The 21,873-nt window shown below is 39.6% G+C and overlaps 1 protein-coding gene across 1 annotated transcript in view; it reads right to left on the reverse strand.

Moving 5' to 3' along the window:
* Positions 1-21,873, reverse strand: part of Wdfy2 (WD repeat and FYVE domain containing 2) — a 131,222-nt gene that overhangs the window by 37,094 nt on the left and 72,255 nt on the right. The window contains exon 4 of the mRNA XM_051195549.1: positions 3,165-3,219. Coding sequence (XP_051051506.1) covers positions 3,165-3,219 — 55 coding nt within the window. The remainder of the gene's footprint in view (positions 1-3,164; positions 3,220-21,873) is intronic.

Raw genomic sequence — 21,873 nt, forward strand, 5'->3', positions numbered from 1 at the left:
CGCGCGTGCGTGTGTGTATTCAATAGCTATCTATTTATCTATCTACCTACCTATCATTTATCTATTCATCCTCTCAGTGCTGTTGCTCTAGAGCAGTTGTTTTCAACCTGTGGATCATGACCCTTAGAGGACAAATGAATCTCAGATCATCAGAAAGCACAAATATTTATATTACAATCCATAACAATAGCAAAATTACAGTTATGAAGTACAAAACAAAAATAATTTTATGGTTGTGGTTACCACATGAGGAACTGTATTAAAGGGTTGAAGCATTAGAAAGGTTCAAAACCACAGCTGTAGAGGACCAATACAAGTTTTCGTACCAGTGCACACATGGAGTTCTGAAGGAGGGGTCAGGTCACTCTTTCCTGATACTGATAATTTCCAATGTCTTCCCGCTTGCTAGTCTAGCTACAAGTTCATCACTTAGAAAAATAGCCTTTGATGACCCTGACTGATCTGTACTATCTGTTTTATACCTCATGAATTGCTGTAATGTCTTCCCTTCCCTCTGGGTAGCTTAGGGTTTTATTATTATTATTAATATTATTACTACTACTACTACTTTCCTTTTTTTAAAAAAAAAATTCCCCCCCCCCCATGGCATAAATAAAGGTCATTGATTTGAGACCTTGCTTCTTTTATGACATCAATGTTTGAGCTGTCAATCTCCTTTTAGAAGCTGCAGCAGCCATATCCTATAAATACCAGCAGCCTTCTTTTCATTTTTATTTGGTTCAGAATGCTTTATGATTTCTTCTTTAACCCATGAATTATTTTAAAGTGTATTATTTACCTTCCAAATAGTTTAGGATTTCTCAAGGGTCTACTCATCATCAAACTTTACTTTAACCCCATTTTTAGATTATATGTCTAAATCCTTTAAAACTTATCAAGACTTGCCTTATTGTTTCCATCATAGCAGAAGTTCTTCAAGCATTTCAAAATAGGGCGCATTTTGTTTCAGGTGAGTGGAGTTTCTATATATGACCATTGGGAAAGGCACTGAATTGTCCTTGACAACCTCCTACATGCCTGTCCTATCAGTTAATTTCTGACTACAACTGTGTATGTGGCCACTTGTCCCTAACAGTTCGTTTTTAACCTTATTTCAAAGCTATGTCAGAAACAAAAAGGTTCATTATGGCCTTCTGCTGGACTGGCCCTTCACTTTTGCTCTGAAATCTGCTTTGATATTAATAAAGTTACCTGAGCTGCACTTTAGTTAGTGTTCTCATGGTACGACTCCTACCATTCTACCACCAACTTGTTTCTCAAATGATTGACAGCATCTTGTATACAGGTTATATTTGAATCTCAAATTCTTATTTAATGGACTTAATTAAAATTGCTGATTTCTAATTACTAGTTTAACCCTATTTATATTTAATGTGTCATTGATATTTTAGGTTTAAACCTATCCCCTTACTATTTGTTCTCTTTTTTTTCCCATTTTCTTTCTCCATTTTTCTCTTACTTTGGCCGTCATTTTTACTGACTGAAAATAATCTTTAAATTCCATTTTATTTCATTGATTAATAGTTGTGTTTGTCACAGTAACAGTTGTTTATTGTAAACAGTATGTATCTCTAATTTACCAGAAAAACTTTACAACAATATATTTCTATTTTTCCCAATCGTCTACTTTTATAAATATCATTACACATTTTAATTTTATATCTGATATCAATTCTATGTTGTTGTTATTTTTAAATACCAAATATCCTTTTGGGAGACTGTATTTCAGTTACTATTTTGTTGTTCTTCACTCTTTGAATAGATGCATATTTTCCATTGGCATTACTTTCTTCCTGAAGATTTTTCTTTGATGTTTTCTCTAGTAGAGATCTATAAGAAATGAATTCTTAGGGTTCTTTATGACAGAAGAGTTTTAATTTTATTTTACTTTTTTAAAAATTAGAATGCCAACAACTTTGGAACATGACTAGTATTCTGAAAGAGATAATAACATCACTTTTTACATTTTTTAAAGAAAACTAAAGCTAAGTGGGGTGGTGTATGCTTATTCCCTCAGTCTAGGGTCTGAGACCAACCTGGGCTATATAGTGAAAGCCTGTCTCAAAACCAAACCAGAACAGACAAACAAAACATCAAGGGAGATGGCTAAGTGGTTAGGAGCACCTAGTATGTTTAGAGAAGACCCAGGTATGATTTCCAGCACCTGTGTGGTGATTCACAGCTGCCTATAACTCCAGTTCCAGGTAATTCAATGCCTTCTCTGACCATCATAGGCCCCACACAGTGCTCTTACATGCAGACAAAACACTCAAACACATGAAATAAAAATAAATATTTTAAAAGGTATAGAAACTAGGAGCTAATAAAACAAAAACACTGTAAATAAAAGTCATATTTTTAAAAAGTCAAACATAAAAATATCACTGAAATTCTATAACCCAGGGGTTAGTACATTAGACCATAAATTATTAAGTAGTGATAGATCTGAGATCAATGGAAAAGTATACTTAAAGTGCTGAAGGAATTTTTAAAAGTAGAGTTGTATGCTGTGTGAAGGTATCTTAAGGAATCCAGTATCTTAGAACCTTCCAAACTCTTGATAGCACAATATCTTTGGAGGTCACATATGGGATGCTGGGTGACCACAAAGAATGAATAAGATAAAGATATCTGGATAAAATGATATCCAGGTCTTAGAGACCCAAAGCCCTGATGACATGATACTGTTGGTCTGGATACAGGTCTCTTGCAGACATGTCTCCCGATTGACAGAATGAATTTGGCCAATAAGCCAATGTTGAAGATGCAATAGAAACTGTAACCCACCCCCACCCCACCCCTGCACACAGGCAAAACATTTTACCAAACATGAAATTAGTCTCATCTGAGACTGACACCACTTTTCCTGAGCCTGCTATACCATTCCAAGGAAGCATGGTGTAGAAGGACCAAGCTTGGCAGTCACGATGACCTAGCCTGGGTTGCACTTAACCTTTGTAGAACCAGGCTAATAAGGAACCCAGTTTCTTCGGGCCTCTGCAACTTAGTTCACAAGTGGGATAATACTGACCTCCCAGGGTTTCTCTTTGTGTTCCCCCAGGTAATTTAAGTGTTCTTAGTGAGAGTGAAAACTACCAAGAAATAGTTTTAGAGCCAGCTAACAACAGTCCTTTGACTCCTACCTTGATAGTTTTTCACAGGTGTCATCTTGTTATAATCTTCAGATAAAATAAATTCCTACAAGACAAAAGAGAAACATTAAGCAAAAGCATTAAGCTTTTTTTGTTTCTTGAGATTTTATTTTTATTTTATGTGTATGAGTGTTTGGCCTGCATGTATGTCTGTGCACCATGTGCATGCCATACCCATGGAGGCCAGAAGAGGGAGGCAGATCCTCTGGAACTAGAGTTACAGATGTTTGGTTGCTGTCATGGTGTTGCTGGGAATTGAACATGGGTCCTCTGGAAGGACCAGAGCTTCAAATGGGGTCATTCTCCAGTCCCCAAGCAAAAGTAAAGTTTTCAATGAGCAATTATGCTTTGGTAAACAGAATGCATACCAGAATTCCAGAGAACATTAGTGGCTTGTCAATCAGCTGGGCATGTGTGACCCTCTCCAACAGTAACCCAAACTCTGATCCGATGTGAGAGCAGAAATTTTACCTCACAACTCTCAAGCTGGCTTTTCTTATATGAGGAGAATCATATGAGATCACGTTCTAAGTCAGGGTTCTGGTCAATGCTAATCCTAACTGGATTCAAAATCTCACTGGCACCACAGCAAACATTGAAAGACTTTAGCAGTGAGCAAATAGGCAGCAATTATTTACTGAGAAATACTGTTATTTGGAACCTGCTGTTCACATTAGTATTCACTTTCCTTTGCAACAAGCTCCTTGGGGCTGCTCCTGCTCAGCCCCTGTATCTCTAGGACCATTGCACAGTTCCCTGGCACAGTGAGTTGTCAATATGTCTGTCAGTTGTGTGGAAGGCATCTCTTAAGCTGATGAGATGAGTCTGGACTACAAAGGCACTGAAGACATTAGTTTCTACACAGCACTCCTTGTGGGGACACACAAAAGGGTTTTACCTAAGCATCCACACAGTTGGTGATGCCCATGTAGACACCAATCAGGTATTTGCAAGGCCTGGTCAAGGGTTGAGCTCTTTAGCTTCCTCTAATGCAAACACCCACATATCTCTGAAGGTGAACTACAGAGCAGGGTGAAGGAGCAACATGGAATAAAGGAGTGCTTTCATCTGGGCTTACAGCAGAACAATCAAGCTTTTCACAACAGTTGGGAGCATCTGGGATCTTTCTCTGATGACTTACACAGTGTGGGGGAAGACGGATGTGGACATTCTTTTCTTTCTATTAGGTGCTTAATAAGTTCACACAGATTATATAACCTTTTAGGTGAAAATACTGTATTATTTTTGTGACAGGTGCCACAAAGGTAAAATAGGGTAGCATGACAGAATATTCTACTTTCTTTGGTTCTGGTTTTCTGTCACAGGTCCCATAAGAAGTTTACCTACAAAGGGATTTTCTTTACAATGTTTTTGTTGGGAAAAACATTATTCAACCTGCTAGTTCAAACTCATATCATGAATCCTTCAAGGAGTGGCACCATATCTACTCATTTCTGAAGAGTTCAAATCAAAACGTGACAGATAAAGTTGAAAAGACATATACAGCTCCCCACTGACAGACACATCTGGCTGACTGTGGGAAGCCTCACACAAGACTCTCTCCAGCGCTGCCAACACAGAGAAAACATGTCTGCTGCAAACACAACTGATAACTGGGCAAATTTGTTTAGTGCATGTCGAATATACTGAAATGGCTCATTGGCCTAGGAAAGGCATACAATAAAACAATTTGATCTAGGTTTTCACTTAGGATTTATGACATGCATACAAAATAGGAAACTAACAGTTCACTTTGTACTAGTAAACTAATTTTTTTAAAAAAATATTTTCTTCCAATGGTAATAAAAACATACGGACAAGGAAAATTTGGGGGAGATCTCACTTTTTAATTGATGGAAACCACATGCTAGTCTAAGTGTATAAAAGTTAAATATTTAAATAAATTTTGTGATATCATTTCTTTATACGTATTATTGAAAGTATATCTATCATACTGTTATTATATAGTATAATAAAACAGAGTGTGAAAACTAATTGGTGATGCTTTTTTAATATTAACAAATAGGCAGCTATCCTTTACTCACAAATTTCGTTCTTTTTTTAATGAGTTCACAGGATGCTATAATGTTCAGAAGGTATATAGGTATAATATGACAGAGTTTGTCTAATGAAGATGTGATAGATATCAACCAGCAGAATTTATATATATATATATATATATATATATATATATATATATACACATATATATATATATATATATTTTCACAAAAATCCAATGTGAAATTCTGGATAAAGCTTAAATTTATTTCCTTAGGATTGATCAATTAAAATTAGATTATATACATTTTAAATTATTTCAGAAAAAAAATCTGTCCTCTTTTTTTTTTCCATTTTACTGTCTACCTATTACCTAATTATTTTTAATACATATTACAGTATATCAACATACAAGAGGCACACAAGGGAAAAGTTAGCAGCTATCTGCAAATTCAACCTTACTTTTTAAGCAAACAGACTTAGACTATTTGGTGTATCCTCATAAACTTTATTTTAAAATGTAAACCCTTTTTAAATATGCACAGAGATAAATATACATTTAGGGGTTTTATTAGTTAGGTTGCATAAAAATAGAATAATTGCTATCTTCCCTTAAAATATATCAGAGCTATCTTCCCTGGATTCACTCAGTTTAACTTACTCTTTCTGATGACCCTGAAATACTCTATAAAATGGGTGTACCATTCATCTTTCAAGTCCTGCCCTTTTTAAATGGTTACTTTATTTGTTCACTAATTTTCACTATTATACCCATGTATACCTTTATGACCTGATGCACATAGAAGACTGCTGACTAAACACTGAACACCGCCACATCACTCTCCATGAAGCAAGAAGGCTCTACCAGTCTCTACCCTCACATGGTGTGATTCACTCAATCCCATCAACAGACACATTTATCTTTTCCCTCTTCCAAACTAATGTGCAAGAAAATGGCATCTCATCGTGGTTTTATGTGCACTAATGTTTATATATACCAAAGTATTGTCTTTTCGCCCCCTTTTCTCCTCCCTCCCTCCCTCTGCCTCCCTCCCTCCCTTCCTCCGTCCCTTCTTTCTTCCTTTCTGGCACTTTCTTTTTTTGTATCAATTTTTGTTTTAGATTTTGCTTTAGATCGGTTCCCACCCCACCAAACAAACAAACAAAACTTTAGACCAAAAACTGACTCTGAGGTAAAGTCTTCAATTGAATGTTAGATCCGAGAGTGAAGTTTCAGCAACATAAGCAAAGGACCAGCAAAGAGAAACCAAGAATGATGCTGTCACATCACCCCCAAGCTGGCCTGAATTTCAGAGAAGTCCAGCTGGTTCTCTAGCACACAGGAAGTTGTTGGCTGGACAGACAGGAGAAGGACACAGGAGGGAAGGAAGGGGAGGGGATTTCCCTGCAGCTTTCTTGGCTCCCTTTGGACTGTGATACTAGCTCAACAGTGCCTGAACTTTCCCTACCTCCAAGAAATAGCTTAACCTAGCCTTACAGGGAGCCTGGCAAAATCGGATCTCCAGAGAAGCAGAGAAGCACTTCTAGAAGTGAGAAAGTGACAGCTGAACCAGACACTCTGGGCTAACAATAAACCCAGAGGGTCTGGATAACAATAACTCCTGAGGCAGTGGATACAGTGTGGCCCATGGCATTTTTTATTCTGCAATTTTCTTACTTAAGTATAGAAAGGTTTTGATTACTAGATTTTGTAACCCACTGTACATCCCTCTCCCAGTATCCTGCCTTTGTGTTTACTTATCAGATCTTTTGTATTGAAAATTTCACTGATAAACAAATAAGCAATTGTGGCACCCTGAGTTGAAATTGCAATTTGGCTAAGTTTTTGGGTAGGGTTGCAAGTAACCCAGGTGGGCCTTGAACTCCCTGTGATCTGAATTCTTGCCTCCACTTCCAGAGTGCTTGCAACACCATGCCATTTATGAAGTGCAGCAGTTGGAAGCCAGGTCCTCCTCTATGCTGGGTGAGAGCACTCTGCCAACTGAGTTCCATCCTCAGCCTCTGCACTGTAAGTTTCATGTTTCTGTTTATAAAAAATATTTCAATTGAAATGTCTTCCATGATGCATTCACACAGATCTTTATGTTTAATCTTTTTAGCTAGCCTGAGCAGCTTTGAACATCTGTAAACACTGTTTTGCTTTTCTTTGTCTCTCTTAATTTCTCTGAAAACCAAGCCTAGCAAAATTAGTCAATTAGATGGTAAAAATTACTTTAATTGGGCTATGGTACTTTTTTTTTTTAAAGTTGCTAACATGTCCTGTCATTTTTAAAAGTACTAAAAAGTCCATTCTTGTCTAGACACATGTCGATCACAACACTCCGGAATGCTTCACAAGAACTGTTACCACTTTTTATTTGCATGTGAGATACATCTGTCAAATAGACATCATGGCTTCTGTTTAGTAATATCGAGTTCACTCAGCTAATCCCATTTGTTAATGAGTTTTTGTCAGCCTAAGGGAGATGCCAGTAGGTGGTATAATGTGCTTTTCATTGGAATAAAGCCATTTTGTTTTCTGGTCATCCTTAGAACTCTATACATCATAAGTTCTTGTTAATATCTTGAGTCATTCCATCTCTATATAAGATGTGACCAGTCAAGGAACATTAAACAGTTCTAAGCATTGTTTACCACCTTACTTGATTTGTAAGGATCAATGAAACTGATCCATGACAATTCTTGATAATGAAGCCATAGTACATCACACATTAAAAAACAGCTAGGGAGCCAGCACAGGACCGACCCCTGCATATGTGTGACAGTTGTGTGGCTTGATTTGTTTGCGGGGCTCCTAGCAGTGGGGTCAGGACCTATCTCAGGCACATGAGCTAGCTTTTGGAAACCTATTCCCCATTGCTGGGTTGCCTTGCCTAGTCCTGATGCAGGGGGAGGAGCTTGATCCTGTCTCAACCTGATGTGCCAGGCTTTGTTGATGCCTATGGCCCATGGGAGGCCTGCCCCTTTCTGAATAGAGACAGGGAATAGAGGAAGGTAAAGGGGAGGTGGGGGAAAAGGGAAAGAAGAGGAAGGAGAAGAAATTGCTGTCAGGTATATAATAAATGAAAATATAAATAATAAAATTATTTATTTAAAAAAAATATCTCCTGGGTAGCAAGATGGCTCAACAGCTAAAGATCCTGCCATACATACCCAAGGAGCTTAGTTCAATCCACAGAATCCATGTTAAATTAAAAGGAGGAAATCAAGTCCATAAAATAGTTCTCAGCATGTATTTAGCCCTCCCCCCAAACATATATCAGATAATAAATAATTTTTAAATCTACACTTGAAATTTCTTGCTTTATCTGAAAGCCTGCCAACAATCTCTCTTTCTTCTTAAAACTTAACACTATTTCACAGATTAAAAACAGAATCTAAAATTAGATCATTAGCCACCAACTGCTTGTCAAGTATGTGGTGTATCAGACATACACTGATTGAATGCATGATAAGTCTACTTTTATCAAGAAAACAAAACTATAGTTATGTTCCCTTAAAAAAAGGCTTTCTTCTCAGAAAAATAAACAAAACAATCACCAGGGTCACAACCAAATAAAGAACTCAGTCCAAATGTATAAGGAAAGAAGGACGAAATAATTGTATATGCTTCATTACGTAGTAAAGGGTCACAAAGAAGTCCCTAGGTTCAAAGCAATAGGAGCACTACACAAAGCTGTTCCTGAAGAGGGGAGACGCACATTAAGAGCTTGAGAAGCTGGTCTATGCCACTGACGTGGGATTGTTCTCCCTCATCTATGACTCTGATTTGAAGGTTTGATTGGCTTGTGGTATCACACATTTCTTTTACATTCCTTCCCTGTGCTTTCAGTTTTTATTTCCATATTCCTTGCTTATTTCACCTAGCTCTTCTACTTCAAGTCCTAACATTCTGTCTTCTTCTTCTTGATTCACTCATTGTTGCTTTCCTTTAAGTTTCTCATTGAGCTTTTGGGTTTTTCTATTCCAATTGTATCTTTGCTTTGGCTTGAGTCCTCTTCCGTGTTTCTGCCATTACTGAATTCTCAAGTCCTGGGTTGCCTCTGCCACTTCATCAGCCTTCTGCTTGAGTTTTCCAGGTGTTTATTTTCCTCAAGTTCTTCTTCCTTAACTTCACTGAACTGTTTTGTGTTTTCTTTAAATTCCTTCAAGTTTTTAAATGAAGTTCATGATGGTTCTTTTAAATTCTGTGTGCTGCGTTCATCTAGGTATTCTTGTTGGCAAGCATTTCTACAGGATGAGTGGATCTTGGAGGTGAAATACTGGCTCCATTTTTCATATTGTTTATATTTTTGTCATGAGACCTGAATATGTGGACTTCGTCTTTTAATTCTAGGTCTGATATGGATAGAGTAGTTGGCACATAAGAGAGGATGTATGGACAGGTTAGGCCTAGAAGCTGGAAATGGCTTAGGTAGAATGAAGTGAGGTGGACAGATGTACAAGATGTGTGCCCTAGTCCATGCTTGGAGTGATGGGTTAGATATGACTGGGTGGAGAAGCTGGATGTGGGAAAAAAAAATGGGCCTATAGGTTGGGGGACAGGCAGGGAAGGTCCTGCCTTAAGCCTGGAAGTTGGTTGTGGCAACAGCAGGGATACCAGGCTCGGCTGGAGCAGTGGATACAGGTACCATGCAAGCTCCAAAGGAGAAGCAATCAACAGTCCTACCCTGCACACTATGAACCACAACTATGAACCACCAGCATAGCATGCTAACCCAAGGGCACAGATAACTTGACGGTAACCAACAGCCCTCTAATTGGACTTGAGACCTGTTCAACAAGAGGGAAATCTGCCTGGTACTAGAAACCTAACAAGTTCTTAGAGCTCATGATGTCATGGGTCTTAGAGGAGAACCTATAACTAATTTTGCTAAACCAGAAGAATCCCTAACTATAGTATAAATTACTTATTCTTACACTCACAGTTAAGTATGATCCTCAATCACATATCAAGGAAACTGCAACAGACAAGAGACTGCCACAGAAAATCACAACCAATCAAAACGCAGAGTTATGGAGCCCAGTCCCAAATGATACACATATTACAACTACTACACCTAAGGCTCAGGGATCATTGTGAAAGACAAGATGGAAAGATTGTAAAAGCCAGAGGAACAGGACATTTTCTGTGAGACTGTGTCTCCTAGTAATGGCAGAAACTACACCCACATGTCAGAAGTAATGTCTTAGTAATGTGAGAAGTCATCAGCATGACTGCCTAACATGAGTTGAACAATGACACCAACATTAGGCATGTTGATGCGAACTGAGGAGAGCCTTCCAAGGCTCCTACCCAACACAGAGAACTACAGGCAACTAAAGAACACTGCGAGTGGGAGAAATAAATTTTCCTCAGAGAAAAGCAGTAAGTTACCCAATACCAAACAGTCTGCCCTGAGAACATACACACAACTAACATTATACAGACTGAGTAGGCTACATATACGTTAGATACATACATCACATAACAACAACTAACAAAAAAAAAATGAGGCCATGAGTTTGAAAGAGAGCAAGTATGGGTATATGGGAGGTGTGGAGAGAGGAAAGGGAAGGAAAAAGAAGGCAATTATATTGCAATCTCAAAATATGAAAGTAATAATACAGTTAAAAAGATTAATGTCTCTAATATGAAATCAAATTTTAATTAAAAGAAAGCAAATAATTTAATTTGTGTTGTTTCGTGTTGTTTCAATACATTTCCTTAGATAGTAATGTGATTTAGGTAGTGAACTCCTAACCGTTAAAAGAAGCTCACCCCGATTCTGTAACATGGAAATGACATGGTAACCTCTTCACAATTATGAAGGCTGTCTTTCCGTGGGAATCCCTTCTCAGTCAGGGTATCTAAGTGAGTCAATACTTAGTTCCTGGAGACTTTTCCTTTCCTTAACATCTGCTGCTCTATACATACTTATGCATGCACACACACAGTTGGATGGCTACAGAGGGACTGTTTCTGGTGGAGACGGTAGAACGCCATTCTACAACTATTTCCATTAGCTATTTACAGACAAGTCCAGTTGGGAACATGATAATAGTAAATTTCCCATTTCACAGTAGCTGAGTCTACACAGAAGTCAATAAAACATTGTCAAATATATTACTTGATGTTTTGATTAGAACTAAAGGGGAACGGGTACACACATGTGAGCTTGTGTGTGAAGATAAACAACATTTCAACCTAAGTCCTTCTCCCTTCGCCAAGCTCTTGGTAACCACCATTCTGGCTCCCTTACATTAAATATTCAGTTTTTATTTAGCTTGTGGGTTAAACTTAGCATTAAATGTAATAATAGAAAAACAAAGCCTTTCAACTCCTTAATCACTTAACTTACTGTATTGCTATTCAGTTTAATGAAACATATGGATGGCTTTTAGAGTTTGTTAACCAGAGATTAGCACCACTGACAGCAGAATACACCCAACATCCAGGGACAAAATGCTTACATACTGTATTGTATTTTTTCTAAAAAGGAGCTTAAGTTCAAGATTTCAAGGTGTAAATCAAACATGGATGTTGAACTCTTAGGATTCTTTACAAGGAAGAATGAAATACAAGGAGAGAGCAGAGAGCAAAAGATAGTATGTGTTCACACAGGTCCTCCATGTGAACGTTTCTTCTCTCTGTGATTATGATTTCTTGAGATGACTTATGCAAGTGAACTAACAGTAATGTTTTGTTTGTAATTCCAGAACTGTGTGTAGTTTACAGAGCATAACATCCTTGGGTTTACTGATATTTATTGTATGAAATAGGATTTTCTTTTTACTTTAAGGATTCCATCATATGTTCACACCACATTTTCTTTATTCGCCTTTTGACAGACACTTAGTTTATTTCTGCCTCTAAGCTACTGCTTTCAATGTCTGCTTTCAATTCTACTAGACAGACACCCCTCAGTAGGACTGCTGGGTCATATGGTGATTCTAGTTTTAATAATCTGAGGAACCACTACATGAGTTTGACTTAAAACTGATGTATTATAAAAGTATTACTACCTTTAAAACTGCCTTCCTTTTTATCACATGCCTTCTGAATTAGCAGTGTTGACTTTTTGCCTCTCTTTTCAGGAATTTCAGAATCAAATTTAAACTGTGAACCATACAGATTATGCTGTTCCTAACAATCTGCATATATGTTATTCTAGGTTTCATTCATGCTCTTTTGGTTGCAAGGAATTGCAGGCATGAGAGAGGATTTTCCACGAAGAGTCAGAGCCTGTGAGCAGAGGCCCTGCAAGGAAGCTGTGCTGGCCAACCGTTTCACACTCATGGGCTCCCTTGGGGTGTCTGCCATTTTCGGTAAGGAAATCCAATGAATGCAATGCAACTCAACTTCCATTCTCTCATGACTGGAGCATCCATGAAGTCATCACACAACATGAGGACTTGCAGGGCAATGGCACTACTCTGCATGACACAGTGATTGCTACATGTCATTGACACTCGTCCATATCCAGAGAATGCAGAGCCCCAAGAATGAACCTGAGCTATGCGCTGTTTGTGACACTGTGTCCACATGAGATCATTACTGATCATAAACCTACCATGCTGGTGGGAGATGTTGATAGAGACGTGGAGGGTATACTGGGGGCACGAGCAAAACCTTTAGCTCTACATCAAAACAGTACTCAAGAAGTCCACAAATAAAACTTCAGCTCCAAAATAATAATGCTAAAAATGATCTTCTAAGATTGTTTATTTTTTTTTCTCAAACTTGAGATTCTTTGTATTAAAGCTTGAGAGAAAAGCAACAAGACAGGTAAGCTGAAAATCCCAACACCTGCTGGCAGGAAAGAGAGGGAAAAGAATAAAGCCTTTAGAGCTGGGTAAGCAGGTGTTAGAGAGGGAGGGTCTTCAGAGAAACAAGGAAGCCCAGGGTGTTAGGGAAAGCTTTTGGCAGGTATCAAAAAAAGAGGGAGCTAAGGAAAGTTAGACTTTTTGAATTAGAACTCAGAAAAGTGGGCAGGCTTGTCATGAGGTCTTGAAGCTGCTTGAGTCTTATGCTTCTTAGGCTGCTGTCTACAGGCTTCACAACCATGTCCTGGAACTTGTACGCTTCTGAAAATTACTCAGAACTCTGAAGAACATTCATGTATGTAGGGTGTATGAACTGATACTCATTATACTAGAAATAAAACCTGATAGTTATATAATATTAAGTCAATATAATAACAAGTTCATATTGGTTAATAAAGGCCACGAAAAGTAGAACTTTGTGAAAACAAAACTTAGTGACAGAAGTTGTACTGTTTTCCATTTAAACAAGTCTCATTTATGTCTGGCTGAAGAGAAGACATTGGGGCCTCAGGCAGCTTCTGCATTCAATCTGTCCATCTGTCATGAAGTAGCAGTGAAAGATGAGGTCTACAGTTGTCATGGGTTGGGGGGATCCATTCCCTTGCCCTCAGTTTGGGAACAGCTGGCTTTAGGGATTCGGCTGACCTGAGGTTTGTTCATTCTTGCCTTCAGATCCTGCTGGCTTGCCTGTGCTGCTCCTGACAGTCTGCCACGATGTAAGGGGGCTTTGCTACCTATCACATATCTTGCACCCAGGAATAGGGAGGCTAGGTGCCCTTTCCTGCCCCAGGAACCCTTCTGACCAGGGTATTTTAAGAGGTAGAAGGAAGGAAAAGCTTTAGCTTCAAACCCCTCTCAGCTGTGTAAGAAACCTCTAATCACATTTCTGACTCAGATGTGATGGCACACAGAAGCATCTGGAATAGTTGGGGGTGTGTGCAGAAACAGCAGCCGACCATCTCTCCCTATCAAAAGCATCATCTACAAGAGACAGGAGTACAAATTGCTAGTCTAGATTTTTACTGTTGCCCAAGGACCATGTGTTGAAGTCTTCTTGACTATAAGGTGTCACTATTGGTAGAACCTTCTGGGGATGTAGCCTAGTGGGAAGTCACTGTAGTGTGTCCTTCTAGGACCTTCTGGCATGTGCACTTCTATGATGTACTGTGCCACCACAGGCCCATGCAGCCACAGAATGACATTTCTGAGCCTGAGAGTCAAAGCAAATCTTTCTTCCCTCTAAGTTAATTCATGGGTATTTTGTCAGAATGATGAAAAACTAACACATACCTTTTTCCTACAAGTTCTTCCATAAACTGTGGTTTATACATAAAACAGCAAACTAGAAATTTCAAGATCCCATTATACTGCTAAATCGTCTGGCTGTTCCCTAGTGGCTTACCTGGTGGATGATTTATTATCTGCCACCATCTTTGCTTACCAATGTTTTTATACTTTCCCCCACCGCTGAGTGTAAAATAACCAGATGCATTGATGCTCAAGACAGGAGAAAACTGAGAGGTAAAGGCTCACACATGTATCCAAGAAGCCAATTTCTGAGTCTTAAGAATAAATGTTCTTGGAAAGTGTTCAAAAAAAATGGGAGTGTCCATCTCAAGGCCAAAATCACAGATGTATTACACAAAGGAAGTCCTTGTTCAAGCCCTGTTACTCTCAGGGTCAGTAAAAGAAAATGGGTATTTTAAATAACATTTGGGTATAAGAAAAGTTAAGCTGTAATATTGAGCAGGAAATAACATCAGAAATTAATTAATACAAGTGTCTTAGTTACTTTTTTGTTACTGTGATAAAATACCAGGACCAAGGCAACTTAGTTTCAGAGGATCAAAGTTTCAGATGGTCATGAAGGTCATCATGGCAGGGAGCAGCAGCAGGTAGGCATGGCGTTGGAGCAGTGGTTGATAGTGTACATCTTGAGACACAATGGCAAGGCAGAGGCGGTTAACTGGGGTTGGTACTCGCTTTTGAAAACTCAAAGCCCACCCCCAGTGATGCACATTCTCCAATAAAGACACACCTCCAAATCCTTTCCAAACAGTTTCACCAACTGGGGGCCAAGGATTTAACTATATGTGGCAATGCAGGCCATTCTCACTCAAAGCACAAAGGGCTAGCCGCTGATGCTCTAAACATGGCTCAAAACGTTTGAGAAAATTATTCTGAACACAAAGAAAAGCTGCTCCATGGAAGTGAGAACTGTTTACAAATGATGTCATGATTGCCACACTAAAAACTTCAGCAAGTATTGCATGTACTGGAGTTCCAGAGTCTGAGGCAGCAAAAAAAATGCTAGTGTGAATGTGTTAACGTAGACAGGAAAATAACATGCTATATAAAAACGAAATTAATTTTTTCTATGACAGCTACTGTAAATAAGTGTAACAGATAAGTAAATAAGTGTAACTCACCAGGAAAGAATAAAACAACTTTCTGCACATCAATAGCAGACTCTGAGTAGAAAATATGACTTCTCAACTGGAGGTTCAAGGCTTCCCACAGTCCAGTTACATAAATACGGTGCGATTAAAAGACATTCAAATAATTTAAAAAGGAACAGAGCCCATTACTATGGTATTAACTTTCCTAGTCAGTGCTGAAAATTAGAATAGTAAATGTCTTTTGATTCAAACCTTCACTTCCTGAGTCATTAAAACACCATATCCTGCATCTCAAGTTATGTATAGCCAAGGTGTCCTTTCGGGTTTGCTATAATTTTTTTCCTGACTTAAGCCCACAGTTCTTTCAGTTCTGAACACTATTAAACAAATGTGCATAAAATATAAGCAAGAACAACACAGTCAAAGTGACAAATAAAACCAAGGCTTATCAATAAAAACTGCAGACTCACACAAAGCAGAGTAGTTTACCAGAAATGGTGGGGCATGTCTATGACCCCAGAACTCAAGGACTACTAGGTTTGAGGCAAGCAATCACAGAGTTAAGGGCAGCCCAGACAACCCTGTGCTCCCCCCAAACCAATAAAAACTCTGTGTGTGTGTGTGTGTGTGTGTGTGTGTGTGTGTAAATTAGCTTGGTTTGGAAATGATAAACTTATGCAGGGCAAAGGTGGCATATGGCTTTAATCCCAGCACTCAGAAGGCAAAGGCCGGCAGATCTCTATGAGTTCAAGGCCAGTCTGGTCTACAAAGTGAGTTCCAGAACATCCAGGGCTACATAGAGGAAACCCTGTCTCCATAAACCAAATTAAAAAGAAAAAAAATTATAAGCTTACAAAAAAAATTCCTTTCAATGCAAGATGATGAATCATTGTATAAAAAGGAAGGAATTATCTTAGATTTCAGATAAAATAACTGTTTATCAAAAAGTAAAGTTTACCTACTACAGAAATAAAAACTATTTCTGCCATATAAGGAATTTTGTCAGTCACTCCTAGAACTGTCCCAATTTCATATATGATTTTCTTGAGCCAACAGTGAATGAACTTGGCTGCTATACAGCCGAGGGACAGCAGACCTGGAGGCACAATGGCACTGATAGATAAGGGCACAGTGTCAATAAAGGTTTCTCCCTGGAATGCTAGCAAGCAGGGAAGCAAGGCAGGAAGACAATGGCTTCTGCCCTCCCAGAGAACAGGCAATAAACACCTGCTCGGTGAGACGGCTACATTATAAGGACATATAGGCCTAGAGAAATGTCTCAGTAGTTAAGAGCACGTGATACATTACAGTTTGGTCTTCTATAAAAAGCATTAGGTGGCTCACAAACACCTGTAACTCTAGTTCCTGGATATCTGTACTCTCTTCTGGCTTCTGTTGGCACCCATACTCACTTACACAGATGTACACAAACACACAACTAAAACTAAATCTTAAATAAGGAGTGGGAGCTTCTGCATGGAACTAAATGTAACTGCTTGTTTGTCTATGTAGCCTAGAAAGTCCTTGAACTCTAAATCCTCCTGCATGCTGGATTTGAGGCTGTACCTAGCTTGGTTACATTTTTACTCACTCAAAAAAATATTACCCAGAACCCAATTTCACAGCTCTATCTTCAGAGTATACAGAAAATGCCACTGTATATGTTTCCTACCTTGAAGATATTCAAGCTAAGAGAAAAAAGAGGAGCAACACATATTTCATTCTTATTTCTCAGACACTTTCAGTGACAACATGTGTTGTTTTATTCAATACAAAAGGATATAAATGGAATATGCATAAATGTTAAGGTAGAAATGTGAACTAAGAACCTTCCAACCATACTGGGCCGATGCCTTCTCACTGGAATGACTCTGGGTCTCCAGGTCAAGTTTTACCTTAACTAGGGTAAGTCCTAGTGAGGGCTGAGAGCAGAGGTCAGGTGTGAGAGCTAGCATATGATTTTAGTGACGAGGTTCCATATTCCTGGCATGCATGTGAACAACACATATTTGATACTTAGTAGCAGAATTCTGATAGGCAGATTAACAAGTGGGGATTTAAAAAAAAAAAAAGGACTTTGAACTTTATTTTTTTTATTTTTCCTGAAGTTGTTGAGAACATATACCAGAAGGAGTGGTAAAATTAAACTATAAGTTTGGATATGAGGAAAAAAGAGGAAATAAGAGACAACAGACAGCAGGGGCAATCTAGCAGGTTACTATAATGGGTCACAGCCAAAATTGTTAATGGATAGAGACGTTTTAAAATCTAGTGAACACAGTTCTGGGGTTGAGGGACTATGTGACTTTTGTTTCTTGGTGGGGCTCTACATGATGCCATTTACTAAAGGAACAAGAGACAAAAGCCTCATTACAGGCAAAAGAGAACTGAGTCTAAACAGAATCTGCTAAATCTAAAGTGTCCTTGAGACATCCAGGCTGAAGCCCAGTTAGTTTCTGCAGCCAGATTCGGGGGCTCAGGAGAGCAGCATGTAGCACAGTTCTGAGAAGTGGAGGAGCAGGACAGTGAAATTACAGGGCAGATTAACAACAGTGGGCAGGTGGGAATCTTGAGGGAATGTCACCTCGGAGTGCCAAATGTAAGAATTAGGAGCAGAATCTAGAGGGAACTCAGAACCTTAGAAAACCATACCAAATACCAAACCTTGACTCCACTCAGTACCCTAGAAGGCACCCTTCCTGTCCTACTCCAAACAGAAAGCTCAAGGCTAAAGAATCAGCTCCACCCCCTTATTTGAGGTATGTGTGGGGGGTCCCACTAGGTGGCCCATGCTGGCCTTGAATTGAGAATCCCCCCATTTCAGTCTCCAAAGTAGCTGGAATTACAGGAATGTACCACTACATCTGGCTTGCTCTAATGTTTTTGACTTCTCTCTAATCTAGGAAACCAATTGAACTCATGTGATGGCTGCTAATGGGAAAATCATGCTGGTCTTTGTGTCAACGCGGTAAGCAGTCCCTCTTCAATCTTCTCTGGGATTAAAGTCTAATACTGATAGTATATGAAAATGTACAGTATTCCCAGGCAACTGTTCTTGGATCTGCAATAGGGAGGAGCTGAAGATGAGTGGTGTGAAGCCTGGATGCAAGTTCTAGAACGTGTGTGTGTGTGTGTGTGTGTGTGTGTGTGTGTGTGTTGGAGGGTACATAAATGTCAAGAAGCACATGCCTTAGAAAGAAAACCAACCTTAGTTATGACACTATGGGTTACTGCACAGCCCAGCACGGAACCCTAGAGACTAGTGCAGACATAATACCACACCCTTCTCTGATGACATAAGCCCTAATGACTGTCTGGGATCGAAACCAGCTGATGACCACGCTGCAATGAAAGAATGGCTGCTCCCTCCTCACATTCTGGCTCTAGTGAGTTCTGAAGCTTTATAGCACAAGTACAATTGTCAGAGGGCTATGTGGGGGACATGACCCATGACTGATGCTATCAAGGTACTAGAGAGAGGAATGGCTTCACAGGTGATTGACATGGAAATGCCACACCAGCTGGGCTCTCAACAGTGGCTGGAGAAAACTGGCATGACTCTAACTTCCCCAAGAGATGAGCTCCAACTGAAAATTAGTGAAGTATCTTATGTCTACAGATAATATTCTTTCATTTGATGGGTATAGTAAAGAAAATGGATTCCTATTGTTCTGAAATACTGTAGGGGCCTAGGAGATGCCTCACTGGGTAACACACCTGTTGTGTTTTGAGTTCTGATCCCCAGAATCCAAGTAAAAGCCAGTGGATGCAGTAGCTCACCTGTAACCTCATCACAGGATGTAGAGACAGAAAACAAACATTCACCTCTGCCAACAAGTTGTTTAGTGAAATGGGCCTAAAACATTCTTATAACAATTGAGGAAGATACCTAACATGGACCCCTATCTTTATACTCACAAGAGAATGCATTCCCACTCACACATACAAATACATACGTGTATATGTGCACCCACCCATCTTGACCTTTGGTCACCCACTGGACCTGAAGATCACTGATTTGGCAGCAATAGCTGGCCAGAAATCTCCAATGATGTTCCTGTCTCTGCTTTCCCTACACTAGGACTACAGGGGCATGTCACAACATCTGGGTTTTTAGCTAGGTACTTGGGATTCTAACTCAGTTCCTTAGGCAATGTAACAACCGTACCATCTGCTCAGCCAGCCCCTCTACCCTCTTTTTAAAAGTGATGAAGATGAAATGGCTCTAACTGAAACACATCTATAGAAAAGTACAGCTTTAGGTGGTCTACATTCTGTAAATTTTTGGAGAATGACTGCAATGATTCAGCAAAGACAAAAGATACTTCCACTAAGACAGCTCTTCCCCTGGGCGTGGCCTACTAAATCCATTTGACGTGGCTTTTGAAGATTTGTGATACTGGCTACAGAGACTGCTGCTGCAGCTGCTGCCAACGGCATTGGCAGGAGCTACTATTTATCTGTGCTATGCACAGGCTGTTCCAGGTTTTCCATGTGTCATCCTGACATAAACTATATAAAATGGATACAATTAACTTCCTCCCTGAACAGACTGAGACAGAGGGCAGAGCATTGTACAGTGTGACAGAGAAGCAACACAAGTTCTGTGACTAAATTCAGGCAGTTAGACTCCAGAGCCTGTGTTCCTAACTGCTATATGTCAGCTCAAAGACATTCATTCATTCATTCATTCACTCACTCACTTGTTGATTCTGGGTATTTACAAAACATTTAAAATGTAAGGGTCCTAAGTTCTAGGGACCCAGAGAAACAACCAGGGTCAGTCCCTGCCCTGTGAAAAGAAAACGGTAAGCAGAGAAATGAAAACCAGGCTGCTAAGGCAAAAAAAAAAAAAAAAAAAAAAAAAAAAAACCTGAGAAAAAGGGCATGGTACAAACAAAGGCTATGGGTGTGGGTAGGGCCAGATCTGCAGGGTCACAATGGCTATCTGAAAATGTTTTCCCTGTCTCCTAAGCAACAGGGGAAGCCATTAAAGGTTTCACCAGGAGACAAGATAAAAAACTCATCCCTATAAAGATCCTTTTAGTCCTAATATGGAAAACAAACTTAGAATAAATATGAGATGGCCATTGAGGGGGACAGCTGAGGAGGGTAAGAAAGAGAAGACAAGAGTAAAGGGATAGAGTGGTCAAGAAAGAGAAGGGGGAGAAGGGAGTGAGGGGGGGGGAGGAAGGAAGCTAATAAACAGGTAAAAAATCAGTAAAGCGATAGACTAGAGAAAGACCAAGACCCTTGGGTTGTGCAACATGACACAACGGCCTCAGCCACTGTAATGGGAACTCCGGGAACAGGCATGTGGAGGAATGAGCTTTACTTTAGACTGGGTAAGTTTGGGGTGCATTTGGGACATTCAATGAGAAACATTAGGAAGGAAGTCAGAGCCCCAGAGTAAAGTCTAGATAGGAACACAAAGCTCATCTTGTCACATGCATATCAAATGAAGTCATGGTATAGATGAGGCTGTACAGAGAGAAAAGAACCAAGCTCTAGAACAAATTTGAACTAACTCCAGCACTGGACCAGAGCTGGCTAAAGAACAACAGAAGATGGGAAGAGCTGGAGAACAGAAGAAAGCCAGCAAAATCCTGTGTACAGAAGCCACTGCTGAGGGCTGGAAAGATAGTTCAGTGGTTAGGAACACTAGCTGTTCATCCAGAGGACCTGGGTTCAGTTCCCAGCACCCAAATGGCAAGTTACAACTACCTGTAACTCCAGTCTCAAAATATCCAACACCAACTTCTAGCCTCCATAAGTACTATACACACATGGTGCAGACATACATTCAGGCATATAAAAATAAAATCTTTAAAAAAAACTTTTTTAAAAGAGGCCATTGCCGAAACCATGAGTAAGGCCACATGCTGCAGGGAGCTCAAGCATGAGAAAGCACTACCCAAGAGAGCAGCTTTCAGAACGAATCATCCAGCTCTGCTAACGGTCAAACGTGTTGTGGATGAGTCCAGATGGGCCTTCTGAATCAGCCAGTAATCTCTGCAGCCTGACAGGTCTGGAAGGCTGACTGCAGTGGTCTGAGTTCTGTGCTGGATGGTTTTATAGCAACTTGACACAAGCTAAAGGCATCTGAGAGGGGGAACCTCAACTAAGAAAATACTCCATAAGATCAAGCTGCAGAAAAGCCAGAAGGGCATTTTGACTGGTGATTGGGAGAGAAGGACTCAGCCCGTTGTGGACAGTACCATCTATAAGAAAGCAGGCTGAGAGCATAGGAGCAAGCCATGGGAGCAAGCCAGTAAACAGCACCCCCTCCCCCATGGCTTCTGTATCAGCTCCTGCCTCCAGGTTCCTGGCCTATTTGAGTTCCTGTCCTGTTTTCCTTCAATGATGGAATACAGTGTGCAAGTATAAGCCAAATAAACCCTTTCCTCCCCAACTTGCTTTTTTGTCATGGTGTTTTATTACAGTGATGGAAATCCTAAGTAAAACAAGTTCCA

This window comes from Phodopus roborovskii, unplaced genomic scaffold, assembly GCF_943737965.1.
Source record: "Phodopus roborovskii unplaced genomic scaffold, PHOROB, whole genome shotgun sequence".
NCBI classification, from domain to species: Eukaryota; Metazoa; Chordata; class Mammalia; order Rodentia; family Cricetidae; genus Phodopus; species Phodopus roborovskii.